Source organism: Penicillium hordei (genome assembly GCF_028827395.1).
Source record: "Penicillium hordei strain IBT 12815 chromosome Unknown utg000003l_segment0_segment0, whole genome shotgun sequence".
Taxonomy (NCBI): domain Eukaryota; kingdom Fungi; phylum Ascomycota; class Eurotiomycetes; order Eurotiales; family Aspergillaceae; genus Penicillium; species Penicillium hordei.
In genome coordinates this window covers 2,250,291-2,276,384 of record NW_026623144.1, presented here as the reverse complement: position 1 = coordinate 2,276,384, position 26,094 = coordinate 2,250,291, and the positions used below count along the sequence as shown (strand labels likewise).

At 50.3% G+C, this 26,094-nt stretch overlaps 12 protein-coding genes across 12 annotated transcripts; 5 read left to right on the top strand and 7 right to left on the bottom strand.

Annotated features, from left to right (window-relative positions):
• Nucleotides 1-169: 169 nt before the first annotated feature.
• Nucleotides 170-2,719, bottom strand: N7537_006098 (putative spindle pole body associated protein SnaD; the record flags this gene model as incomplete). The annotated part of the gene is made up of 1 exon (XM_056897155.1): nucleotides 170-2,719. One exon carries the CDS (start codon nucleotides 2,717-2,719, stop codon nucleotides 170-172), a length of 2,550 nt encoding a protein of 849 aa, XP_056752940.1.
• A 365-nt stretch (nucleotides 2,720-3,084) lies between these two features.
• N7537_006097 (KGG domain-containing protein) lies at nucleotides 3,085-3,556 on the bottom strand (the record flags this gene model as incomplete). Its single annotated transcript, XM_056897154.1, has 2 exons — nucleotides 3,085-3,234; nucleotides 3,335-3,556. 2 exons carry the CDS (start codon nucleotides 3,554-3,556, stop codon nucleotides 3,085-3,087), a joined length of 372 nt encoding a protein of 123 aa, XP_056752939.1.
• Nucleotides 3,557-4,456: 900 nt separating this feature from the next.
• N7537_006096 (putative class III chitinase) lies at nucleotides 4,457-5,422 on the top strand (the record flags this gene model as incomplete). The annotated part of the gene is made up of 1 exon (XM_056897153.1): nucleotides 4,457-5,422. One exon carries the CDS (start codon nucleotides 4,457-4,459, stop codon nucleotides 5,420-5,422), a length of 966 nt encoding a protein of 321 aa, XP_056752938.1.
• A 415-nt stretch (nucleotides 5,423-5,837) lies between these two features.
• On the top strand, nucleotides 5,838-7,939 carry N7537_006095 (alkaline phosphatase family protein; the record flags this gene model as incomplete). The annotated part of the gene is made up of 3 exons (XM_056897152.1): nucleotides 5,838-5,915; nucleotides 5,981-6,104; nucleotides 6,165-7,939. 3 exons carry the CDS (start codon nucleotides 5,838-5,840, stop codon nucleotides 7,937-7,939), a joined length of 1,977 nt encoding a protein of 658 aa, XP_056752937.1.
• A 648-nt stretch (nucleotides 7,940-8,587) lies between these two features.
• Nucleotides 8,588-10,167, bottom strand: N7537_006094 (mitofusin complex protein UGO1; the record flags this gene model as incomplete). The annotated part of the gene is made up of 2 exons (XM_056897151.1): nucleotides 8,588-9,727; nucleotides 9,805-10,167. 2 exons carry the CDS (start codon nucleotides 10,165-10,167, stop codon nucleotides 8,588-8,590), a joined length of 1,503 nt encoding a protein of 500 aa, XP_056752936.1.
• Nucleotides 10,168-10,343: 176 nt separating this feature from the next.
• Nucleotides 10,344-11,179, top strand: N7537_006093 (ferredoxin family 2Fe-2S iron-sulfur cluster binding protein). The gene is made up of 3 exons (XM_056897150.1): nucleotides 10,344-10,638; nucleotides 10,710-10,816; nucleotides 10,878-11,179. Exons 1-3 carry the CDS (start codon nucleotides 10,379-10,381, stop codon nucleotides 11,117-11,119), a joined length of 609 nt encoding a protein of 202 aa, XP_056752935.1. The 5' UTR covers nucleotides 10,344-10,378; the 3' UTR covers nucleotides 11,120-11,179.
• Nucleotides 11,180-11,426: 247 nt separating this feature from the next.
• Nucleotides 11,427-12,344, bottom strand: N7537_006092 (rRNA-processing protein RRP15; the record flags this gene model as incomplete). The annotated part of the gene is made up of 1 exon (XM_056897149.1): nucleotides 11,427-12,344. One exon carries the CDS (start codon nucleotides 12,342-12,344, stop codon nucleotides 11,427-11,429), a length of 918 nt encoding a protein of 305 aa, XP_056752934.1.
• A 249-nt stretch (nucleotides 12,345-12,593) lies between these two features.
• On the top strand, nucleotides 12,594-14,227 carry N7537_006091 (RNA-binding signal recognition particle subunit SRP54; the record flags this gene model as incomplete). Its single annotated transcript, XM_056897148.1, has 2 exons — nucleotides 12,594-12,671; nucleotides 12,728-14,227. 2 exons carry the CDS (start codon nucleotides 12,594-12,596, stop codon nucleotides 14,225-14,227), a joined length of 1,578 nt encoding a protein of 525 aa, XP_056752933.1.
• A 699-nt stretch (nucleotides 14,228-14,926) lies between these two features.
• On the bottom strand, nucleotides 14,927-16,456 carry hapX (bZIP transcription factor HapX; the record flags this gene model as incomplete). The annotated part of the gene is made up of 1 exon (XM_056897147.1): nucleotides 14,927-16,456. One exon carries the CDS (start codon nucleotides 16,454-16,456, stop codon nucleotides 14,927-14,929), a length of 1,530 nt encoding a protein of 509 aa, XP_056752932.1.
• Nucleotides 16,457-18,359: 1,903 nt separating this feature from the next.
• N7537_006089 (zinc-dependent alcohol dehydrogenase) lies at nucleotides 18,360-19,955 on the bottom strand (the record flags this gene model as incomplete). The annotated part of the gene is made up of 5 exons (XM_056897146.1): nucleotides 18,360-18,638; nucleotides 18,689-19,266; nucleotides 19,343-19,570; nucleotides 19,636-19,731; nucleotides 19,793-19,955. The coding sequence occupies 5 exons, from the start codon at nucleotides 19,953-19,955 to the stop codon at nucleotides 18,360-18,362; spliced, it is 1,344 nt and encodes a 447-aa protein (XP_056752931.1).
• A 991-nt stretch (nucleotides 19,956-20,946) lies between these two features.
• N7537_006088 (M18 family aminopeptidase) lies at nucleotides 20,947-22,491 on the top strand (the record flags this gene model as incomplete). The annotated part of the gene is made up of 1 exon (XM_056897145.1): nucleotides 20,947-22,491. One exon carries the CDS (start codon nucleotides 20,947-20,949, stop codon nucleotides 22,489-22,491), a length of 1,545 nt encoding a protein of 514 aa, XP_056752930.1.
• A 397-nt stretch (nucleotides 22,492-22,888) lies between these two features.
• Nucleotides 22,889-24,265, bottom strand: N7537_006087 (uncharacterized protein; the record flags this gene model as incomplete). The annotated part of the gene is made up of 5 exons (XM_056897144.1): nucleotides 22,889-23,292; nucleotides 23,348-23,415; nucleotides 23,472-23,845; nucleotides 23,907-24,011; nucleotides 24,065-24,265. 5 exons carry the CDS (start codon nucleotides 24,263-24,265, stop codon nucleotides 22,889-22,891), a joined length of 1,152 nt encoding a protein of 383 aa, XP_056752929.1.
• Nucleotides 24,266-26,094: the final 1,829 nt, after the last annotated feature.

The window sequence follows — 26,094 nt, the reverse complement described above, 5'->3', positions numbered from 1 at the left end:
CGCCTCAACGAAGAACAGAACAGACGAAGACATGCAATTTCAGATCCCAAATTCCATTCCAGGAAGGTACACCAGGTCGCTAAAGACGAATCAAAAGAAACACAATGCAATCCACAACCCGATATTGTACATCAACCCGCAGAGAAACAACAAGATTAGCCAACCCCATCTAAGCCCTAGCCTCCGTGCTCTTAGACTTCTGCTTCTGAGCGTACTTGTAGCGATAAGCCTGTCCACTCTTGGCATCCACATCACGTTCCCGGTCACGACGACGGCTCTCCTTGCCTTGACTCTCAGCCAAAGACCCAGGTCCACGACCAAGTTCCTTCTCACCCCAGCTCATCATCAAAGCCTTGGCCATGCGATCACGCTCCTTGAGGAGCAGGTCGATGCGTCGCTCCCACTCGCGCTCGCGCTTGTCCACCGACAAAGCGATGCGCTGGTCGACCTCGGCTGCGGTTTCGTCCTTTGCGGCGATAACGTCTTCTAGGCGTCTGAGTTCTATTTTGAAACTCTTGCGTAGGTGGGTTTCGGAGGTGGTGGATGAGGAGCGGAGATTTGCAAGTTCCGAGCGTAGATCGGTTTCCCGTTGCTCGGCGCTTGTGAGGAGGTTGCGGATTTTGCGCATTGACTCGGCGTGCGAGGCGCGCAGAGTTGACACTGCAGTTGAGTGTGCGGTTTGCAGGCTGCGGAGTTGGCTTTGGTGGTTCGCCTCCAGGGCTGCTGTGTCCGGTCCTCTTGGCTCTGGATTGAGAGCTCCACGCGCTGTTGGGGGTGACGGGGGTGGGCTGGGAGGTTCGGCGATCTTGTCTTCTTGCAAGCGGGCGATCGTCTCGAGGGACTCGGCGTTCCTTTCTTGCGATTGGATTAGGTCGTGCTGGCACTTGTTTAGGGCCGTTGTGAGCTCGTTCACTCGGGTGGAGAGTCGCGAGTTCTCTGTTTCGATGGTCTTGATAAGGGTCTGTGCTTCAGTTGCCTGGTCACGCAGACATGCTGCTTCTGTGTCTGCGGCTTTCTGGGCGGCGGATAACTCCTGGAGTTCTTGCTGAAGGCTTGCAATGGTTGGCATGCCGGGTTGTTGCGGTTGCTGCACACCTTGGCCATCCACGAACTTCTCCTTCAATGGTGAGTGGAGTGGGGATGCAGGATCCCCTGGGCCTAAATCTTTGATCAGGTCAAGAATCTCGCTGTATGTGCTATGGCCACTGATAGGGAGATCTGCTGCTGCAGCTTTGAGAGCACTCTCCTGGGCTTCCATGTGGGACTGAACACGTGTGAGATTTGCTTCCAGTGTGGTGTTCTTCTCCTCCAGAGGACGATTTCTAATTTCCAAATCGATGAAGCGTTCCTCGAGGACCTGATAATCATTGTGCGCACGCTCTAATTCCGACTCGAGCTTCTCGTTCTCCAGCCCGTAGTCGTCGATCTGTGCTTGGAGTTGATCAATCTCCGAGTTCTTTTCCTGTATCTGTGTATCCTTGACCCGTGTGACTTCCTTCAGCTTGGTGAATGTCTCATCCAATGTTTCATCGCGCTTTCGCACCTGCTCTTGAGAAACATTGAGTTGCTGGCGTAGGTGAGCAATTGTCTCCAACCGCTCCGTGTCCATCGAAGTCTGTGCATCTCTGTCTTGGAGCTGCTGTTGCATCTCACGAATCTGGTTCAAAAGAGGACTGAGATCCGTTGTGTTCATGCTTGACTGGCGCAATAGCTTTTCCTGCTCTTCATTTTTCGTTTGAAGTGACTGAACTTGCTCGCGCAGCATTGCCTCGTCGCTACCTTTGGCATTCACCTCATCCAGGAGAGCATTCTTCCGCTGCAATTCTGTCTGGAGATGACGGATCTGCTCACCAGCAGAAACAGCTTCGAGCACACGATTCCGATTCTTCTGTAATTGGTCATCGCGTTCCTTCAAGGCTTGCTGCAGTTGTGCAATCTGCTGGTGAAGGTCCTCATTTTGCTCCTCTGGTGCATGACTGGAGGCATCCGACAATTTTCGGATGGAAGGGGATGCGGAATCCTGAGCCTCGTCATCATCGGGGTATTCTTCAATACCTTCCAGGTGAGTCGAGTCTTTGGGAAGAGCGCTAGTCCGGTGCAATAGGTGTGACGGAGTCGACATATCCACTGGCGGTCCGAATTCACTGTATTCGCCGGAGTCGGGTTCTTCTTCGATCACGGCTTGCTTCGACTTCCGGGAAGAGCGTCGTACTGATCCGTAGTCTTCTTCCTGTTCATCCTCATGGTCCGCTCCGTCTTCCATATCGCCCATCAGGTATTTCTCCATATTCGCAGTAAAGTCTTCCGGGCCTCCAACATCGGATAGTTTATCTACATCTTGGTGGAAAGGGGGCAGAGTGTCCTCGTGCCCATCCAAGGCAAAATGGCCGCTCGGGAAGTTGCTGAAGTCCAAGGTATAATCGGCAAGTCGCGCATCGAGATCTGAGCCCGTTGGACTTCCAGGAGAGGGTGACCGAGAGACATGTTGAATTTCATTATCGGAATGGTATTCATCGTCAGCGGCTTGGCCACGTGTTGCGGCGCGCTCGGTTACAGGAGTCTGGGCAGTTGCAGGAGTTTGGGCGGTTGTCGGAGATCCCAATGGGCTGGAAGGATGTTGTGGAGGAGAGGATGGCATGAAGAGAGGTGTCACTAGTGTTGACTGCCCGATGGTGTCATGTGAGGTTGGAAATGGCGAGGTATAGCCCGTGTTGGCCATGGTTGCGCACGCGTGCGGATGCGCGAAATTGAGGGCAACACGATAAGGCCAAAACTACCAAAGCAGGGGTCAAGTACAATCCCTACGGTTGCGCTCAGGTGACACCAAATGAAAGATATTAACTGGGTAAATAGAGAAATAACAATAACCAAATTGCGGGGGAGAAAAGAAAGACTGAAGAATCTCGCGACGGTTTGTATTTTAGCGCCTGAGGCACCAATGTTTATCCACTGCCTTTTTAGGTCTAGCGGCCTCTTTGTGTCTGATATGCTTCTTACTTGTTACTTCTCTCTTCTCTTTTGTTTCATATTTATTATTTGCTATTTGCATGCAATTGACCCTAAAATCAATAGTTTGATCGAAAATCAAGCCATTGTCTTCCATTCTTCGAATCCAGGTGGAACTACCGAAGGCTCATGCGATCGGCCACGCCGTTCGGCTTCTGACTCGGTTTCCCCGTTCCCTGGTGGTTTGTTCCGAGCACCAGCACGACCGCCTTTCGAAGCGATAGCACGCTATTTACTCATGTTCATACAATTAACGACAAGGTTTGTTGTTGATGTTGTGGCACTCTCACCTGTTTCTCTGGATCCATATTATGGAATCCACCCACACCGGTGGCTTTCCCACCCTTTTCCCACCCTTGTGGCCTATCTCTGAAAGCTCTTCGCGTGGACGATTTGAAAAATTCCCAGGGTTAGGGTGATGTGGACGATTGGGCGGTGGTGCTGTGGCGACACTACAGCGATGCCACAATCCAACATTCACAGACTGCGTGGATGGAAGCAGTCTAAGAAGCGGACGTGACATGAGCTGAGTACCGTTGATCAAAGCCATCATTATATTGAGTGTGGAAGGTAATATTAGAAGTATACGCTGCTCCGCAAGGAGATGTTGCTTCGCCACAAGGTTGGTTTGATGGGCATGGCTCGCGACTTATGTAGTCTGTAGAACCGCTTGTTTTGCCTCCATCAGCTAGGTCATCGGAGGCGGTGGTGGCTTGTCTCTATATGACATTCCCAGCGATTTCCACTGATCAGCTTTCTGTATGCTCCCAGGATAGACCTGCCATTCGTGTATCTCTGGAAGAAATCCACCCTGAGATACACCGTGTCCCTGATGGCTCATTTCAATTTGCTGGAGCACTAATCCGGCATTCAGATTTGATGTCATCTTCAGGTCTTCTCCATCGAGCCGGCTCCCACGCCATGGATATAGGTATCAGCACCCATGGTTCTAGTATCGAGGCAGTGATCCAGGCCCATCTGGGATGAGGATCAGAAGATACCCTAGAAAGTCGTATCCAATTCAAGCTACATACATAGGTACGTAAATAGCTCTACTTTATCCAAAGAAATACCCATAGTTCCTTCTAAAAAGCTGGCAGCCTTGCTCAAAAATGGATGTAGATCACACTGGTATACATTCAGCTTAGTCAGTGCGGATTTGGGTTTATTGTGCGCAGGTGTTCAGTCCGATCTACTACTTTGTGTTGCAGCGATATTCCCCGGTTGTTTCCATTTTTGGTTTGGAAATTCGTCGTTGCATAACTCTGGAATTTTATTTACTTCTGTGGTCCTTTTTCCCGGACGCTAGGAGCCTGGAGGATCTCGAACCCCCACAGTTACCAACCGCCAAAGCTTATGCGTGTCATCCATCTCTCACAAACAAAGCCCATGGAATGAAGTTACTACAAAATACATATATCTGCATATTCAATATCTTCCTCTCTTCAAAATGCCACCTATCCGAGGTGGACTCGGCGAGCGCCCGCGGGTGATCTTGTACCACCAAACGCTCATCCCAGGCGGGGGCCAGTATGTCTCCATGCTCCCGCTCCTCGAAAACAACACCGGGATAACACATGTTATTCTCGCAGCTTTTCACCTGAACGGTGCACCAGGAGACATCACTCTCAACGATGACCCGCCAGACAACGCCGAATTCGACCCCCTATGGGCCGAAGTGCCCATCGTGCAGCGAAAAGGCGTGAAAGTCATGGGCATGCTAGGCGGGGCCGCCCCAGGCTCGTTCACGCGGCTTGACGGCAGCCGGGCGGAATTCGAACAGTTTTATTATCCTTTCCTGACCATCATCCGCCGCCATGGCCTTGATGGAATTGATCTCGATGTAGAAGAGACTATGTCTTTGCAAGGCATCATCCGACTCATCGACCGACTCAAGGCTGATCTGGGCGACGCATTTATCATTACCCTGGCTCCGGTGGCAGCTGCACTACTTGGTATTGGGAACCTCTCAGGCTTTGATTACCGTGAACTCGAGCAGGCTCGGGCATCTAAGATCGGCTGGTACAATACCCAGTTCTACAATGGCTGGGGTCCTGCTGAGGATCCTCGGATGTATGCTACTATGGTTTCCCAGGGATGGTCTCCGCGACGGATTGTTTATGGCCTGTTGACAAACCCGGGTAATGGATCACAGGGTTATGTGTCCCAGGAGAAGATTGGGCCTGTTCTGGCAACGTTGATCGAGCAGTTTCCAAATTTTGGTGGCGTTATGGGCTGGGAGTATTACAATGCTCTACCTGGGGGCACAGCGAAACCGTGGCAGTGGGCTGCTCAGATGTCATTGAGCATGGGTATGAAAGATGTTGTTGTGGCAGCTCGTCAGTTAATGTCGGCAGGGCCGATGGCGAGCACTCTGAATAATTTGTTTCAAGATATGCTGAATCAGGGACGTTGATGAAGCGAAATGGATATCTAGCATTTCTGATAGGCCATGGCTATATACTTGTAGCGAATGGCTTTGTCAATGTTGGCCTGCATAAATTCCTAGCCACATGAGAGTATTACTAGAGCCTCGGCTTTTAGTACCTAATTGTAGGGTACTACCGTTGTAGTTAAAGTAAGTAAACTTGTAGTTCGTAATAGACATAAATTGTATGATTTATCCAAATTTATACAATTTCCAGGGCAAATTGATTTTCAATATCAACTAACTATGTTGTGTGCATAGTATGAATGTTGATCTTTCCCTAGATGGATACGTCATCGCATCAATCAACACTTGAAAAGATCCTCCACTCTTCGCCATCTCCATTGTTTCTATTTAACATACTGTGCTTTTTCTCTTTACGGCTGGTCATATTGCTTGCATAATGGCCTCCCTACGGCGCGTTGCTGTAACCACGAGCTCCGCGATCATCCGACTGACGACCTTAGTGTTTCTGCGATGGGTATAAGACCCCCATAAACACATAAACAGTCATTCTCGCGTTTTAGAAAGCTCACATATTTACAGATCCCTGGCCATCACTTTGTGCCTGTTGTGGTTACCTCCCTAGTGGTGTACCTGTCGTCAATATTCTCCTTGCTCAAGGACACCCGGCCTCAAAACCAGACGGCGAAAGGCCGAAGCTCGAACAGTCAGGCTCCATCCACTTCGAAATAGTCACAATACGGGATTCTAACTACATGATTCCCAGGGTATAACTCAGGATCTAGCCGTGCTAAAGCCGGCGATTCTGTGCTTAGCACACTGTTGACAGGGCTGCCTTCGGCAAAGTGGCCCCTTTGGACTGGGATCACGATATTAGTCAATGTCGTCCTAGCAGCGCTAACACTTGACTTCTTGACCCGTGGGATTCTACTTTATCCTACCACAGATGTCGCATTCTCGCGCATTGGATATGTGTCCCCGACCACTGCGAAATTGGCCTTTCGCGAGCCAGACCCGGCTCGCCTACCAGTGGCGGTCATGTTCCAGGAGGTCTCTAAAACAAGCCAGGACTGGTACGAAGAGGGCATCGTCTACAAGGTGGATAACTCCACCGACTTCACTACTACGGTGACCATAACCGACCTGAAGCCGGCGACACAATATCGTTACTGGCTGTCTAACAACAAATCTGGCACATTTACCACGGCGCCAGAGCCCGAAGCCCCTGAAGCCAGCCGACTGTCTTTCGTAACATCAAGTTGTCTGAAGCCAAACTTCCCTTACAACATACTATCACACCCACTGCGGATCCCAGGCCTCGAGCAAATGACCGATGCTCTCGCCAAACTGCCCAAGCGACTTCGCCCAGCATTCATGCTCTTCCTAGGCGACTTTATCTACATAGATGTCCCCTGGCGCTTTGGCTCAACAATGTCGCACTATCGCAGCGAGTACAGACGCATCTACTCATCCCCCTCCTGGACCCACGGCCCAGAAGAAAACCGCGCTATCGACCTCCCCTGGCTACACACCCTCGACGACCACGAGATCGAAAACGACTGGTCGCAGGGCAACAAAACCGCCCCGTATCCCGCAGCAGCAGACCCATTCATCCATTACCACGTGCAAGCAAACCCACCCATCCCCGTCGCACCCTTCGCCCATCCAGACAATGTAACCTACTTCGCCTTCACGCAGGGCCCAGCCTCATTCTTCATGCTAGACACACGCACCTACCGCACCGATCCCTCGCACAAGAACTCAACAATCCTCGGTGGTTCCCAGCTACAATCCCTCCTCACGTACATCTCAACCCCAGAGCCAGCAGGTATACACTGGAAAATCATATCCTCCAGCGTGCCCTTCACCAAGAACTGGCACGTTGGCACCACAGATACCTGGGGCGGGTTCCTGGACGAGCGTCGCATCGTCTTCGAAGCAATGTGGCGCGCGGAACGCGAGCTAGGAATCCGTGTCGTCTTGCTTAGCGGTGACAGACATGAATTCGGTGCTACTAGATTCCCGGACCCGGAGCTTAACATAGGTCGTGATCAGCTTCTGCCTAATACGGCTGGGGTGGGACTGCATGAGTTCAGTGTTGGCCCATTGAGTATGTTTTACCTCCCCATCCGTACGTACCACCAGACAGACGCCGAGGATGTTATGGTGAAGTATGCGCCGAATGGGAATAGCAAGTTCGGGCTTATTGATATTGCGGATGTCGTTGAAGATGTTGGTTCGAGTGCTGCTGCGCCTGTCCGGGCTCGCAGCTCGGTCCTTACGTACTCATTGTATGTGGATGGGGAGGTTGTTTGGAAGTATCGTCTCAGTGTTCCATTGGACCGGGATGTGAGTGTCCATGGCCCATCTCTGCCGCCAGGCCGTGTGGTTGAGGATGAGATCCCGGATCTCAGCTGGAGTGTGGTGCTTGGGACTGTTGTGGGACGGGTGCCAGAGTTGACGAAGTGGTTTTTTGAGACGGTTAATGATCTCTACTTTCAACTTGCGGATCGACTGCAGAAGATTGAGAGACTTGCTTAGCTGATTTGATCGTTTCTCAAATGGATCGTCTCATTTGCTCAGTCGACTGTGTTCAAAGCAGGTTCGATGACCATGTTACATAGATTCTTCCAATCAGCTGGCATCTGGGCACGGTATCTTGAGTGATACGGCAGTGAGTAGAGCGACCTTGAATCGCACAATATCAAAAATTCAGTTCCTATAATCAAGTATCCAGTAAATTAAATGCCTAGCAAGCCCGAAGCGAGATCGGGCTGTGATTTGTATCTCGTTACATAGCTATGTGGCGGGGAAGGAAGGATTTTATACACGGTTTGCGCTGGGGGGATTGTTGAACCAAAAGCATAACGCCGATCGCCTTTGCCCCCTAGGATCCATTCCCTGGGGTATAAGATGTAGACAGGAGGGAGAAGGAGAGGAGATATGCGGACCGAAGATCAATGACGCACGCGATGGGAGACGCTTCTGATGTTGCCAATCTGGAAGACTCAAGACATCGAACTGTCTCGACCAGTCAAGCAAGAGGGAATGAGAAATGAAATAGAATCGCATGAGAGGCTTCATTTGAGGGGCGTCTCTTCACGAATAATTAATTGAATCAGTTGAGTGGCGATTTGGTGGCCCCCAAAAGGAAGACGAATACGGAGGTCACCTGGCTCGACAATGTGCTCAGAAGCGTCCACCGCTAGAGCGGCCATGGCCACCTCTTGTTGTAACCTCGTCTTCGCTGCCACCAGCAATTCCGCCCAACAGACTAGCTCCCCAGATGCCGGCGATACCCCACATGCCAATACGCCAGCCGCGGTACAGGCCCTGGATACCCTGGCCTTGCTCTCGCTTCTTCTGCGAGGTACGCTGGCCAAGTAGCTGCTTGGCACGCTCTGTGTCGGAGGGGTTCGAGCTGACACCCTCCTCATAAACGACATGCCACATTGTGCCAATGATACCGCGGTATGTGCGCGGAGTAGGGACGATGGTTTCCACATCGGACGCATCGATAGATGCCGCACTGATGCTACCGCCCGATGACTTTTGGCGCAGACTCAAGGATGTGTATGTGGCGATCTGGGCGCGGCGGAGCACGGTCTCGAGGGGGAATCGTACGGCGAGTTCAAGTCCGGAGGCAAGGAAGGCACAGAGGTTCCATGCGTTCGGGTTTAGGAGGGGATCGATGGACATATAGGACTTGAGGAAGAGTGGTGTGGAGGTCATAATAAGGTTGGGGAGACTTGAGTGAAGCACGGTGATTGGGACGAGATGCGAGGGGATTGTGCAGTTGGGTGTGGGGAGCTGGCGGATAGCTCGGACGAGGGACCCCGGCCCATGGGTTGCTGGTGTGAGCATCAGGAATGTACGGGCAGTGTCGATAGGAGATAGGATTAGGGCTGATAGCGAGGATGAAATGAATGACAAGACCAGCGTTGCCAGAGGGGATGATGCCGTCAGAATGTCCGCTGTCATTGACGTGGAGATGTCTTCCTCGGGCAAACCGACGATTGCCGTGAGAAGACTGCGGATGAAAGTGTTTAAGGTCGGCAGGAGAAGTGAGTAAATGAATGTACTGTTAGAGGACTTCCAGAGGGAGGTTGGGCCGCTGGAGGACCAAAGTTGGGATAACACTTCGGTCAAGGAGTTCGAGTTCTTGAGAGTTAAGGCATGTTTGGGCTGTGCGGCAGATTCTGGTCGAATATAGCCACTGCGGTCGGTGATGTGGTGGCGTGATTTGCGAGATCGAGGTGTACTCGGTGTCGGTGTTGGAGGGGCCGCTGAGGTGAAGTAACTGGTTTCATCATCAGATGATTCTGAGTCCTATACGCAACTCTGTCAGTTATTTGTCGTGGAATTCAATACAGCTTTATATCAGCTATAGAGAACAGCATTCTTACCGAATCATAAGAGCTTCCTTCAGCACCCGGTGTCGAGTTCCGATCCCACTGCTCCTCTGTGGCGTCTGGTACGACATACACCTGCAAAATGGTTTTGGCGACATCGAACGGCTGTGCGGTCAGAACTTTGGTGTAGCGCACAAGCGCTCGGTTCAAGGTATCGCGGACCCAGTCAGACACAGAGGGCGAGGCTTCCAAGTAATCGGCATAGTCCAAGTCCGGTATGAGATCACGAGCTGTGCTGCCAAACACCTGGGCCGATGACGGCGATGCCACCTCGGGGGGCGCATTCGAAGCAGGCGATAAGCCAGACGGGGGAATATAGTAAGGCCGCAAGGGATTGATCCCTTCACGAGACGCCATATTGTGATGTTGGTCGGAGTTAAAGGTAGTTCGGAGAAAGAAGAACGGGAGGAGTGGAATGTCCGAACGCCTAAGCTTTGTCAGTCATTTTTTTTCCGCGGCGGCCATTGGCCGATCATTGCTCCCTCTTCCCATCTTCCCCGGGATCCTCTTTTTTTCTCTTTTGACTTTCAAATTCCCCTTCTAATTTATTTATTCACTTATCTGCAACATGGCTTTCTGGCGTGGGGTTGGTCAGCAATTGCGCCGTGTATCCAAGACCGGGGATGTTTGTTTGACTCAATCGCGGAGATGCCTAAGTTATTCAAGGTCATGGAAGAACACCGGAATCACAACACCCATTCGCTCGCAAATCAAAGCACAGGGAAGCCTTCAATCACCTTGGCAAGGATATAATACGTCCCGGCGTACTTTCTCAGTGACTGCCCAAGCTGCGCATGGTCATATCACGCCGCCAAAGGCCGGAGAAGAGTATGCCCAGCAGATTGCACTCTTCTTGCGCTTTTGCGCTATCTGTGCTGCATGCTGACTTGACTCTGTAGGATCAATTTGACTTTCATCGACAAGGATGGCACCAAGATAGACCTCCAGGTTGCCGAGGGCGATAACCTACTCGACATCGCACAGGCCAATGACCTTGAAATGGAAGGTGAGTCGAGCCGACATAATGGTTATTTAGTTCCAAATGTCTGACATTATGCTTGGAATAGGTGCGTGTGGAGGATCTTGTGCCTGCTCAACGTGCCATGTGATTGTGGACGATCCAGAGACCTTTGATAAAATGGAAGAACCATCGGACGACGAGAACGACATGTTGGATCTGGCTTTCGGGCTTACCGAGACCTCTCGGTTGGGCTGCCAGGTGATCATGACCAAGGATCTTGACGGATTGGTTGTGCGATTGCCATCCATGACACGGAATCTCCAGGCAAGCGACTTTGAGTCGAAATAAAGAGACCAGCAGAAACCCCGGGTGGGACTGTTTGGATTTTAAATACCCTCATATCTTATCTGAATCAAAAAGGCTGGACACAGCGAGGGTTTGTAGTCCTATTTGGGATCAAATAGGACTTTGTACTGTAATATTCATCTGATGCATCTAGTAGGCTTGCACGGTATCTCAAAATGAAAATCTCCTGTACTATTTTGATCAAACAAGACTCTCTACATAAGCAATTCTATTACAATGTAGAAAAAAATATATAACAAAAGAATTCTCCCAACGCCAGAAACATGCCATGGGTAATCGTAGATCCAGCTCACGCCTCTTCGATGTTCAAAGGCTTTCCCTTCTTTCCATTGATCAATTCAAGGAATCCTTGCTTGCTGACCTCGTTGGCAGCCTTCTCCCGCTCTCCCATACCAATTGTGCCCTTCTTGCGTTCATCCTTGGCCGCCTCCTCTCCTCGGACTTGAGCCGCGCGCACAGCATTGAACAGCTTGACAACACCACGCTGCGCCATCTTGCGCACGCGCTTCTCCTCCTCGGCGACGGGGCCAGCAATTCCTCGCTTGATACCCATCACGTCACGGATACGGCCGCGATCCATTTCCTCTTTCTTCTCAGCGCGTATCTTAGCCCGCGCGGCGTTGTCGAGCTTCTCATCTGCAGCATCGTTCACCAGCTTGGCGGCATACGAGCTTCGCGAGAGAACGGGATCGGCCCGTGCGGAGGTAGGAAGTTTTGTGGACAAAATTTTGGAGATGGAGGTTGAGAATGCGGTAGGGTCGTTGCGCTTGGGGACAGCTCGGCCGCGATTGGCGCCGGTAGCTTTGCCGGCCGGGGACGAGTCGGAGATATCATCTTCGTCGGATCCAGAGGCGTCGCTTTCATCGTCGTCATTCTCGAGGTCTTCGTCGTCCAGCTCAATCTCTTCGCCGACATTAGAGTCTGAGTCGCTAGCGCTAGCGTCTGATTTTTTCGGTTCGGGTGCGGGTGCTTCTTCTTGTGTCTTTGCCTTCTTCATGCGGAGATCGAGGGCCGAGGGCTTGGTCACTGTGACACCTCCTTCTTCGGCGTCCGAGTCTTCAAGACTAACGGGGTTGAAATTCCCATCTTCTTCTTCGTCCTCGGAGCTGCTGTGATAGAAGCGCTGCTTAACGAACTTCTTCTTGCGGCCAGTGTTGCCCTTCAGACCATCAAGTACCTTGCGCTTCTTGGAAAAAGGAGGAGGCATTGTTACAAACGAATAATGTAATAATGCAAGTAAAGAAGAAAGTCAAGACGCTGATCCAAAAGTGCCCGTATCACAACTTTTTTTTGGGGCGGTGAGAAAGCGTCGGCTCTCCGATTGGCCCCTCCACATCGCCTCTCTGGTCTCTCGACGGGCTTCACCCTCACCCCTCCTCCATCGCGGAATCATAGACGACTACGGTCTCATTCTGGTTTTTCTTATTAATCGTTTACATCTACACACATATTCACCATGGTTCTTCAAGACCTTGGGCGACGAATCAACTCCGCCGTCAATGACCTAACGAGGTCCAATAACCTCGATGAGAAGGTATGCCATGTGTTGTCCAGTATGGCCCACAAGCCAACCCGCTAATACAACAACAGGCCTTCGATGACATGCTTAAGGAAATTTGCGCCGCTCTCCTCTCCGCCGATGTCAACGTCCGTCTCGTAGGAACGCTACGCAAGTCGATCAAAGCCAGCGTAAACTTCGCCTCTCTCCCAGCCGCAGTGAACAAGAAGCGACTGATCCAGAAGACCGTCTTCGATGAGCTCGTAAAATTGGTGGACCCCCATGCAGACTCCTTCCGGCCGAAGAAGGGTCGCTCCAATGTGATCATGTTTGTCGGTTTGCAGGGTGCGGGTAAGACAACAACGTGTACAAAGCTAGCTCGGCATTACCAGACGCGAGGATTCAAGACAGCGCTGGTCTGCGCGGATACCTTCCGTGCTGGTGCTTTCGATCAGCTGAAGCAGAACGCTACTAAGGCTAAGATCCCATACTATGGTAGTCTGACGCAGACGGATCCTGCTGTCGTGGCCGCAGAGGGTGTGGCCAAGTTTAAGAAGGAGCGATTCGATATCATCATTGTTGATACCAGTGGTCGCCACAGACAGGAGGAGGAGCTCTTCACGGAAATGACACAAATTCAAACTGCCGTGACACCGGACCAGACCATTCTCGTTCTTGACAGCACAATTGGTCAATCTGCCGAGGCCCAGTCCGCAGCGTTCAAGGCAACGGCAGACTTTGGAGCTATTATTATTACGAAGACTGACGGCCATGCCGCCGGTGGTGGTGCCATTTCTGCTGTCGCCGCGACACACACTCCCATTATCTTCCTTGGTACTGGTGAGCACATGATGGATCTCGAGCGGTTCGAGCCCCGCGCGTTCGTTCAAAAACTACTGGGCATGGGTGATGTGGCCGGCCTGGTCGAGCACGTCCAGGCCATGACAAAGGATTCCGCGGGTGCCAAGGAAACATACAAGCACATTGCGGAAGGTATCTACACTCTGCGCGACTTCCGGGAGAATATCACATCGATTATGAAGATGGGCCCACTGTCCAAGCTATCCGGCATGATCCCCGGTTTGTCGAACATGACCCAGGGTCTGGATGACGAGGACGGCTCACTGAAGCTGCGCCGCATGGTCTACATCTTCGACAGTATGACTGTAGCCGAGCTGGACGGTGACGGCAAGAACTTCATCGAGCAGCCTAGCCGCATGGTCCGCATCGCGCACGGCAGTGGGACCACGGTCCGTGAAGTCGAGGACCTGCTCTCCCAGCACCGCATGATGGCCGGTATGGCCAAGCGTGTTGGCGGCCAGAAGAAGCAGATGCAGCAAGCTCAGAATATGATGAAGGGTGGAAACAAGAACCAGCAGATGGCTGCCATGCAGAAGCGCATGGCCTCCATGGGTGGTGCTGGCGGTGGTGGTATGCCGGGTATGCCTGACATGGCCAAAATGATGCAGATGATGGGAGGTGGTGGTGGTGGCGGCATGCCGGATATGCAGAGCCTAATGAGCCAAATGGGCGGATTGATGGGTGGAATGGGAGGTGGCGGTGGTGGTGGTGGACGTGGAAGAGGACGTTAAGCTCGGTCTTTGATGATCTTCTTGTTGCGTCCCTGCTTTTTTTCTTTCTCCTTTCCATATCAAACCGCTGGCTCATCAACTTAGCATCTGGGCTGGTGTTTGGCGTTTGCTTTCTCCTTCACATTTATGTGCAACACCTGTACACGAGAACAAATTTGGTAATGAGCCTATCACTATCACATATACCATTCTAAAACAGGAATTATATCCCCTTCTTGTTCTACGTCTTGAATTACGATTTCGAGAAAAGGTAAATTGTAGTGCGGTACTATCGTTTCATTCATAATAAAACCACGTTGTACACATAATCCCTAAAGAGAAATGCCGCTAAAATCCAGGGGTCTAGTAAAAGGAGAGAGAATTGAGCTCGAAAACAAAGGGTCCACCAGATCAACCACTGACCATGTTCATAGCGGCCAGGAGACCCTACACCAGGCGAGCCCAGTGGGGTCGAATGAGAATCAAAATGTCATGCTTTTGGGTGGGAGATAGGAAATGAATCGAGCCATATAGATATACATGGAGCCTAGATCGATTCCCCATAGGAGACAGGGAGAGAAAGACAGGATGGATATAAAACAAGTCCGTATGATGGTACATGAAGCGCCCGGGAGAGGGGGGATTGGGTATCAAAAGTGCGGGAAGAACGCAAGCAAAGGGGGGAAGGGAACCCGGACGCATGAGATCCATGAGGATTGTTTATTTTTCAGCAAAGCGACGGTCGAAGTATCGCAGCACGCCCATGACGCTCGCAGCCTCGACTTCCAGAGCACCGCGGCTGTCTGTAGGAGCGATGTCACGGGGGTCGGGGAGGGTGTGCAGCTTCGGCAGCCAGGTCGAGATCTCGTCGCTGGCACGGTTGAAGTTCGGGTGACGAGACAGGGTGGTGAAGGTATCGGCACAGCTCAGAGTTAGCTCTGTGGGCGGAGCGGGCTTGGGTGCGGGAGGTTGCGAAGGCATGGTGGCGTTGTTACGCGGCTTGGGCGTGGCGGCGGGGGCATTTCTTGACATGCAACATCCGCCGTCCTTTCCTCCACCTCCGCAGCAGCCTCCTCCCGATGGAGTTCCGCTCGCTGACCGGGAGGCTGCCAACGTCTTGCAAAAAAGAGTGCTTCGGGGGTCGGCTTGACACTGTGCGCAAGTGCCTGGCCCATTGGCACAGGGGTTGGTTGCTTCGCTGATGGGTGGGAGGGTCACTTCTGAGCGGACGTCTCCCTCGGATGGGGGCGGGGTGAATTGGGAGATGGATTGGATTGGTGCGAGACGGTTGGTCTCGAATGTGTTGATGCTGCGTACACGCTGCTGCTCCTGTGCGGCCATCTCGGCGCAGATACAGGGAGTGCCATCCTGGCAGAACCCGCAGGGATCAACGGGGGGCGAGGAGACTTCGGGGTCGTGAGATTGGGTTGGAACGCTAGAGAATTGAGCGGTGAAGTCGATTTCCATCTCTTCCGGATCGGGCTTGATGTGGGGATCCCTGTGGTCACGTTCCGGGCTACCCACGCCATGAGGTGAGTGTCTAGAACGAGATGACTCGTGGGTATCCATTGGCATGCCGAATGCATCTTCAATGCATTGGCAGTGAGCGTTGGAGCAGTTGTTGCACCCCAGAGGTACATTCATCTGTCCATCTTCCTTGTTACGTTCGGTACTAGTAGGTTGAACATCCTCCATCCGGGAGCTTCTGGTCTTGCGAGGAGGCAAGGGCACAGAATCCGGAATGGGCGCGGGCTTGCTAACGTTAGGGCCAGCAAGAGATGACCGGAATTCCTTAACAAGGGCTTCCTTTGCACTGCGCTCAATCGATACTTCCTTCTCTAAGGCGTGGCATCGGTCGCGCCACCAGCCCATCTCCTCGCGGCACTGATCAACCTCACCGGAGAGGTTTCCAATTTGCTGTTGGAGCGAGGCAACTTGGATATCGTGGCTATCTTCAATTTCTTTCATTTGCTCTTCCAGTTCACTAACACGGGCGGCCCGGCGCTCACGGAACGCTCGTTGAGCTGCTCGGTTCTGCGCTTTGCGTTTGGTCGGCGGGGTGTCCGTAGCTGGCTTGCGACCGGGCTTGGGACGTGGTGGGATTACCCATTCTTTCGAGGTGATAGAGCCGGGTGTACCCGGTCCTGGAGAAGGGGCTACAGAGGGTCTGGCGGCCAGCGTGGGTGCCGGTGCGAGTGCCAGTGCAGGAGCCCCTGCTGGAGCAGGTGCCATAGACACACCACTGGCCATTTTGACACCGAATTGATGTTCAAATACTGTGTGGAGGTCAGTTGGGGACAACTAATCGGGTGTGGTCGGGGCACACGCACGAGCCGTTTCTCGGTCGGAAGAGCGGAAGTGTGGTCATATGAGCCGATAAGCGAGAAAGACCAGTTGGAGAGGAAGGAATTTGAAAGAACGAGTCTTCTTTCAAACTCTGTTCCTATATGGATTAATCGGAGAATGGGCACGTAAAAATTATAGAAATGTTAAAGGGAAGAGAGAGGTGCGAAGGGAGGGGGGAAAAGCCGAGAAAAAGTAGCCGATGATCAGATTAGATTATGTGCTCACATAATGCCGGTTTCGGACGTTGACCTTTTCGGCTGTATGTGGTTTTTCCAGTCTTCCAGGATTTGTTCTTCTTTTCTTTTTTCTGCTGATTTACTATTGGTTCATCTACTATCTGGCCAAACCTAATCCCGAGAGCATCTTTTGAAAATTTTTATCTGATCCGAATCTGAGTGGAGATGGTTCCGAGAAAGCGTTGGTGGGCTGACGCAGCTTTTTTTTACTTGTAGGCATATATTATTTAGTTGGTTTTATTTTTGTTCGCTAAATGCGTTTATTATTTCTTAGCCATCGTCTGGGTATCAATTGCTAGAAATGGCTAAGGACAGCTGCAATAACAAATAATTTCGTCCCAATTCCCAATTGCATGCTCTGCAACGTGCTAAACTTCCTATGCATTTCACCGTTCACCCGCCTGATCGTCAATGACTCAAGGACAGACGACACGGATCAGAACTCTCCAGGGAAAGTAAAATTTGCTTGGGTGGAGTGTCTCGTCAATCCATTGACCATGGGTGGGCAAAACTCGCCCTACTTCCGGTCTACCGGCCCTGTAGCCATTACCTAGCAGAAACGGCGACTCGGCCAATGAGGATGTGGCAATGTGCAAAAGAACCTTGCCAGGAGTCATTCACCAGCGGTGAGGGTATGGATCGACATGGGAATAGGATCCCGTACGGCCGTTCTCGGTCTCTCTGATCTTATCTGATTGCGCTACTGCCGCTCGTCTCTTGGGTTGACCATAACCCAAGGGCTGAACTGGAAATCGGCAAAATGGTCTCTATTTTCCTATCGTATTTTCCTCTTTGGATGATTGGGTCAGCCTGCTGTGGAAGTGGTTGGTGGTCTTGGCCAACCTTGGAAGTACCCCTCACAGAGCAGAATCTTATCAATCAGTGAATGATGCTCCCCAACTTCATTCCGAGTGAGGGCCGAACAGGGGAACTTTTCGTGTACATGACCCGATCTGGAGATCACCACCGCCAGTTAGTCACAGAGTTGTCTGTGACGTGCGTACGCAGAGACTGATGGTGGGAAAAGTGGAATATGTGGAAAGAAGTCGCTGCCATTGGACTTCCCTAGCGTTTAGAGTCCCATTTTCGGCGATCCGAAAAATCGGTCCACTATTCTCGGTTATATCTTTTCAGTGCGATTGGGATGAAACTAATGGTATAAACTGACTTAATGACGCAGTTTCATGAAATTCTTGCAGGTATCAAGGACCCCCAATTCGCTCTTGATCTGCTTGGATGAATTGCAGTATAGAATCTTAAAATATGAGCCAAGTGGATTCTAACTAAAGCCGATTGTTGCAGAGCTCTCAATCCGCAAGGGACATGAACTCTACGTTGATACCTGAAATATCTCCGATTCTCTACCATTGGTTTCACCAAATATCCATATTTTCTAGTTCCATTGAAAGTGAATGAATTGTGGGGAAAGTAGTGCATTTCCTTCCATTAACGAGATCAGCTTGGCCTCTTGGTACTGAAGATTTCCAAGAGGCGGGTCTAGTGATATATGTCGGAGGGGTAATTCCAAAGAGTTATCCCCTTCAAAAGGTTTAGCAACATACAACATTGCCTCACAGCTCCGTTAATCGAGGAGCTCCGTCTGATGGAGGAGCAGAATGCTTAGTCTGCACGAAGACCTTCTGCATACCCATCTCTCGCATATTGAAAATCGCATACAATTTCTTCATGTCTTCCAACCGGACCCGGTGGGTCACCATATCCAGCGGATTGATATCGTTCGTCTGGATGAGGTCCATAAGGTGCTTCCAATACTTGTGGACAGGAGCCTGCCCGTTACCTATAAGGTGAACGCCTGTCTGCATCAGAGCCCCGATGTTAAAGTGGTTGGTCTGGAAATGATTGTTAGATACTTCGCTTGTCCGAAAATTGGTGAACTCACAAAACCGGCATAGATACCCGTCACTCCAACATGGCCGAACGGGCGGACGGCAGTAATCATTTCATTCAATAACTCCGAAGTATCTGTCTCCATCCCAAGCATCTGCTCAAAGTAATGCGCCCATCCTTTAGCGTATTCACCCGCTGCACACTCCAAAGCAACGTCGGGTCCGCCCTCGACCATCTTTTGCAGCTGTGATGTCACTGACTCCCCTTTTGGTAGATCAGTGAAGTTGATCGTCTCAACCTTTGGCGCTTTAGTCTTCACAAACTCCAATCGCCATGCACCATCCCCTCCGTCGATGAGAATGACTCGACTAGCTCCATGGTAGAAGCTGAACTGCGCACACATCTGTCCGATCGGTCCGGCTCCCCAGATCGCAACAACATCTCCTTCCTTCACACCGGTGTCGACCACGCAGTGCCATGATGTCGCTATAACATCCGAAACATAAAGTGCCTTCTCATCTGGTACTTCGGCTGGGATGGAAAGCAGGTTGACGTCACCGTATGGAACTCGAATATACTCTGCCTGGCCACCTGCAAACCCACCTGTGAAATGGGAATATCCAAACATGCCTATTCGCAATTTAGTGTGAATCTCGGGACCACCAGGGCCGGGTGAAGTGTAGATCGGCAACTCCGCTCAACTTACCTGCAGTTCGTTTCCCGTATAAGGCATTAGCCAGAGTGTTCTCATTGGTCTTGTCACACTGAGAATAGTATTCTCTCCGACAATTCCTGCAATCACCACACGCAATCGGAAAAGAAACGACAACTCGCTCTCCGACTTTGACCTTCTTTGACTCGGGCCCTATGCTGTCCACAACTCCACAGCATTCATGGCCGAGCACGTCGCCTTTCTCTAGCTGAGGAATGACGCCTTTACTCAGCACAAGTCTGTCAGTCTATTTGCTCGCTTGGATGGTTGTAGAAATATCTTCATACCGTGATACAGGTGAAGATCGCTACCGCAAATAGTGCTTCCTGTAACTTTGACAATCACGTCTCCAGGGTCGATCACCCGTGGCTTCGGCATTCGCACTACTCGCAGTGGTCAGCAATGTACAAAGGGCTTAAACTGGCAATTCCTTCTCTCGCTTACCAACTTTGACTTGGTTCTTCCCTTGCCATGTAGTAGCCTGGATCATCTCTCCAGTCTCCACTCCATGTTCATTGTCGTAGCTAGACACGTCAGTGGTGATTGTCGCATTATCACCGTGGCCGAGAATCTTCTCTGCCAGGTTAGCTGCCTGGGTCATCGCCATTTTAAATATGTTTGAGGATATGTATGTTTGAGAGATAGCAAATTTATGCGTAAACTTTGTCCATGGGATGTAATAGACACTTCGAACATATTCAGTCTTTATTCCTGTGCATTCTTGTGATGTTCCTTGGTAGTAAATGTTGAAACTCCAGGTTTAGCTGTCAACTGACATCACCATGATGTCGGGTGTGCGTCAACAAGAGCTATTTCGTATAAGGAAACACTGTATCCCCGACATTGATGGAACAACTTGAGCCCGTTGTCTTCGCACTTTTCTCCGGGCCCCGCGTTGTCATTGACCACGGCTCACTTGATCTGGGTGGCCGCCGTAAAAGTATGGACTTTCATTGGATTATAGAACTTGAAAGGGGAGTTTATAAAAGGCCGATAGTTTCAACTAAGTAAGAATGGAGACATTCTAGTCAATTCTTATGGTATTATATTAACCCATGAGAGTTGATGAGGTGCAATAATCATAGGATATATATAGGGGTTTAGTCGCAGAGAAATAGTATATTTATAAGCGTTTCAAGATTACTCGACCTTTACATAGCCCAAGTACAGATTCCAAGGGAAAATCTTAAGCTCATCTGAATTATATCCCTACTCAGATGTTGTCTTTATAGTGGCAGATTTACTAGAATCAACCTGGTAGTAAATGGCGTCATAGGGCTTAATTTCGATCTAGTGATTAATAGGTCCGAAGAAAACAGTTACCTAACCAAATATGTGATAATTTTAATGCCATCATCCTACAGAGCTCAGGTACTATTTGACCTATAAGAAAAGACCATGTAGTTGTCATACGTGAGTCAACACACAGCACCAGGAGCTGGATCCGCTATCACCGGACTCGGCGATAAGCAAGGGACACATCCACGGGTCAGGTACCAGCCCCCCGTCGGGACTCCGCCTTTTCCCCTCACGAGTCATTCTCTCCTCCAACTCTTTTTCTTCCTTACGTTCATACAATCCAACACTCCGTTTACAACATGACTAGAAAATACAATACGACCCAAGGCCTTGATATACCATGGGCCTCACAAATATCCGCCCAGCTGCCCAGCGTGTTCATGCCTGTACCTGCAGCTCAGCCAGTCCGAGCTCAGGCACCGATCGCCGATGAAGCCATCCGACCCGAGGATTACTCTAAACCATACTGCGAGTTCATGACATCCAATCCCACAATTTTCCATGCCGTCAAATCCTTCTCCAAGCAGCTCGAAGAGCATGGCTACAAGCAACTCTCCGAACGAGCGGTGTGGACATCGGAGCTGAAACGAGGCGGCAAGTTCTACATTACCCGCAACGGCAGCTCGTTGATCGCTTTCAACGTTGGCTCCAAATACGAGAGCGGCAACGGCGTGGCTATCGTTGCTGGTCACGTCGATGCGTTAACTGCCAAGTTGAAGCCCGTGTCTAAGCTACCGAACAAAGCAGGCTTCCAGCAGCTCGGCGTTGCCCCGTACGCTGGTGGTCTCGGCACCACTTGGTGGGATCGTGATCTTGGTATTGGTGGTCGCGTGCTCGTCCGCGACCCGGAAACTGGCAAGGTGGAGACTAAGCTGGTCAAACTCGACTGGCCTATTGCTCGTATTCCTACCCTCGCTCCCCATTTCGGTACCCCTGCAAATGGCCCGTTCAACCAGGAAACCCAGATGGTGCCTGTGATCGGAATTGATAACTCTGATTTGTTCGGAAACGCCCAGACCGAGTCTAGCGACGTCAAGTTTGGCACATTTACCTCGACCCAGCCTGAGAAGCTTGTGAAGATTATCTCCAAGGAGCTTGGCATCACAGATTACAGTACGATTGTTAACTGGGAATTGGAACTATTTGATACTCAGCCCGCTCAACTAGGAGGCTTGGAGAAAGACATGATTTTCGCCGGTCGCATTGACGATAAGCTTTGCTGCTATGCTGCACAGGAAGCGCTCATTGCTTCCTCAGATAGCACATCGCCCGGAACAGTGAAGATGGTTGGTATGTTCGATGACGAAGAAATTGGCAGTTTGCTCCGCCAAGGTGCTCGGTCAAACTTCATGAACAGCGTCATTGAGCGGATTGCCGAGGCCTTTGCGAAGGACAGCTACGGCCCCAATATCCTTTCCCAGACAGTAGCCAACAGCTTCTTGGTTTCGTCAGATGTCATCCACGCAGTGAACCCGAACTTCCTTAATGTCTACCTGGAGAACCACTCACCCCGTCTCAACGTTGGCGTGACAGTGTCTACCGACTCAAACGGGCACATGACTACCGACAGCGTCAGCGAGGGCGTCCTTAGGCGAGTTGCAGAGCGCTGTGGGTCAACCCTGCAGGTCTTCCAGATTCGCAATGACTCTCGCAGCGGTGGCACTATTGGGCCCATGACCAGTGCCCAGATCGGCATGAGGGCCATTGACTGCGGTATCCCGCAGCTGAGCATGCACAGTATCCGGGCGACTACCGGAAGCTTGGACCCCGGTCTGGGTGTCAAGTTGTTCAAGGGTTTCTTCGATCACTACGAAGAAGTCGACAAGGAGTTCGCCGATTTTTAGATCGGTAATTTTACTTTGCTTTAGACAGTATAGACCCGTTTCTCCTTTTGTGCATGCATGCCTGCTAGAGGCGCTGGTTATTCTCGGTATTAAGTTATCCGTTTCATTCGATTGCTGTACCTCGACTACCTATATATTCAAGAATTTTCACACCCACATTCCACATTATTATATCTTTAAAATGACCCAAGAAAAAAAGAGAGAGCGTGTACCCCACGGGGTAATCATGGCCTGACAACCGCCCGGCCCAACGAGGGTGGTGCAACTTTGACAAGAAAAAACAGAAGAAAAGAAAAAAAAGAAGCTCCGACGGGTATATCACTTTATACTCCAAGCCACCAGCATGACTGCATAAGCCATTCAAAAACCAATTGCGCGTCTATATATCAAGAGACTTTCAAAATGGCACTGCCAAATCCGGAGGCAAAGGACGAGGATGGGTCACCCTCTTAAGACGAGGCCCAGGAACCGAATTAATCTGAGCCAACTTTTTCTCTTCCTCTCTCGTCCAGCGCTTAAGGCTAGATCTGAAGCCGGTTCCAGGAGCAAGAGCGAGAACCCGCTCCGGGTCACCGGCGCCGTACTCATGTTCTTCGCCTGGTGTGCCGAGGGTAGATGTATTATCATTCCAATCGGAGTTGCGTTGAGTTGTGTCGCCACGGGTGGGACGACTGGCGTTGAAGGTGGATACCATGTTTGGGAAGATCCGGGCGACGAGGGGCTTTAAGGTTGGCAGACAGGCGCAGATAATGCCTGTGTTGCATTCAATGGCGGACCAGGAGGCAGCGCCGACGTTGTCGTCTGGTTTGGGTGGCGTTAGTTTAGTTCTGGGATAGGGTTGGTGTATGATACTTACAGGTGGGATCCGTTGAATCGGCGATCTGTTTCAGGCTGAGTAGACGGATGATGCTGGTGATGCAGACACTAATGAATGTTACGTTAGTTTTGGGATAGTTGATGTCCGAAGCGGGATAACTCACAAGCCACCCAGAGCAAACATGATCATTAAAGCGATTTTTTGTTTTCGGGGCAAGTCGACTGCCATCAAAGCCGGGATGGGGATGATCAGGATAGCAATATCTGTTGAGATATGCATACCCGCATTGGAGAACCACAGCTTGGTCTTGTCCAAACAGTAGCCTTGGATTGAATTGTCCCAGAATTTGGCGACAGGAATGCAATTGAGAAATGCACTGATCACTGCCCATGTGCCATAGATGGCGAGGATGGTGATCATGACCCAGCAGACGACACGCATGCGGTGTGTTGGGAACACTCGGAAGTACTGCATCAGAATCGAGGCTTTGGCGCAGAGAACGGCGGCGTTATAGAAAGGAATAGTGAGCCAGAAAGCCTGTTCGGATTGTTTGTTAGATCTAGTTGATAGCCGAGGGCCCGGCTTAGGGCAAGCTCACCTTCATCTGTCTCACGAAGATGCTTGGTGGGATATCCTTTAAATGCACACCCATGCCACTCACGGCTTCGATAATATCGAGGGCCATGAAGATATATGAATTGACCTATGCATCTGTATTAGTATGTCACATTTTTCGATATCAACCACCCAACTTACCAGTGCAATAATGACCATCCAGTCATTTGCTTCCACTCGATTCATAAGTTTCATACGAGTATACATCCTCATCCCCACGAAGCAGGTTGCCAAGCCCGTGAACACAACACTTACAATCAAGCCCTGTGAGCCACGGGCAGACATAAAGATGCCGTCATTATCTCGCCTGAAGATCACATCTCGAATGTACAATAGATCCATCGCCATACGATCCTGTGGCTTTAAGAAAAGCGAAGGGATGGCTACTCCTCAAAGGGAAGATTGCCTGGGGAGCAGTCTAATGATCCGATCAATAGACGATCTTGATCTAATTAACGACTGGTATAGGGCACAAAGGAGTGGCAAGAGAACACCCTCTCCACCAAGATGTGAAAAGTCCAAGAGGATATCACTGTATTATAATCCCAAGCACATAATAATTATGCGCAGCGTCGCCATAAACAATCCATGCAGCCCCAGAAACCAAACGGGCGAGGAACGAATCCACTATCCCTTTTTGAGAGAGAGACAGTAGCGAGTTCCTAAAAGGTCAAGCATTTTCTCTCTCCTCACTCCTCGGATGGGCGGGTTAATGCTTTTGATGCGAGACAAGATCCCCGTCTAAAAAGCGTGTTTGCAGCAGCGTGCAGCGCAAGGGGCCCCATACAACGAATCGGGTACTACGTTGGCCCCAATAGATTCGATATGTGCCTATGTACTTCGTACTAACTACACCTCTATGATGGTTCTTTGTTACGTTTTGCTTTTGCCTTCTTCTTTTTTTGTTTTTTTTTTACTCTTTGAACTTGGTGGTTGTGGCTGCAATTTACAGAATAAATTATAGTTTACAGGGTTGTTTGATATATTAATTTCCCACACCTTATTTGAGATCCCAGAAACATTTACCCCTTCCGTCTCACTGCCCTAAATGGTTCAATAATTTCAAGCTATTCCTGTCGATCGCATATGGGATGGTCGGCTCACTTACTGACCAGATTTGGACTGCCCATGGAGGTGCACTACGTATAGGCTTGCCTTCGTTGATTGACGCTCGGCAAACTATACTTCCACGGACTGCCATGCTATATACAATATTTGAAGCGATTCCAAATTACTTCGAATATGACATTATGCAAGACTTGCATACATTGTTTTTGCAGACAGCTCGGAGGTCATTTCATTTGATATCCGATCATCTCCGACGGTGACACTGAAGAGGCATTTATAGCAATTGATGATGATGAAGAGTGGGGCCTGGGATTATGTTGCCCTGAAGTGAGCCAACCCTATGTATGTATCAATCTTACTGCCCATGGAATCTGTCATTGTAGTTGGTCCACATGTTGAAAGTTGCTTGGCCGTAGGGACTAGTGTGAAATTGAAAGTGTCAACTCTATTGATTACTGGCTTCTAAATCGCGGTTATGCGCATCACTATGGGTTAGAAGCTAATTCTCATATTTATTTCCATGACATAGTCCAATCCAGTGCGTCGATGACTACCGGGAAATGAAAGCACAATACAAACGGTAATGACGGAGATGGTTGGTAAAACCCTCCAACCCAAGCCGTCGTAACACTCTGACCTATGTCGATACATGCCCCTCTCGTTCTGCCCCTCATTTTGTTACCTTGGAGATTTGAAGAATGGTTAGAATAAGGCCTGGTCTGTCTTATTAGTTGACCGAGAAACGAACACCCTATTGTAGACACTGTTTCATTTTGCATGTTAGGGCTATATTAAGCTCATCTGCTTCCTGTGTAAGGGGCGCTCTATTTATTGCCACTGAACTACCCCGTATGCGACAGAAATACCCACAGCTAAAAGAACAGAGTGTCCAATTAAACATTGAATAGAGAGATAAAATCTCCTATTTGTTGGAACATCTAGCCACTTCATTCGATAATGGCACAGACCTTGTAAGGGATAACCATGCCCCCGATATCCGCTCCCGAAAAGCTTCGTTGGTCACAAATATGGGGATGTGCTCGAATTGTTCAACCTGCTAATTGTATTTTGAAAATGTTTCTCATACAAAGCACATTGGTCTC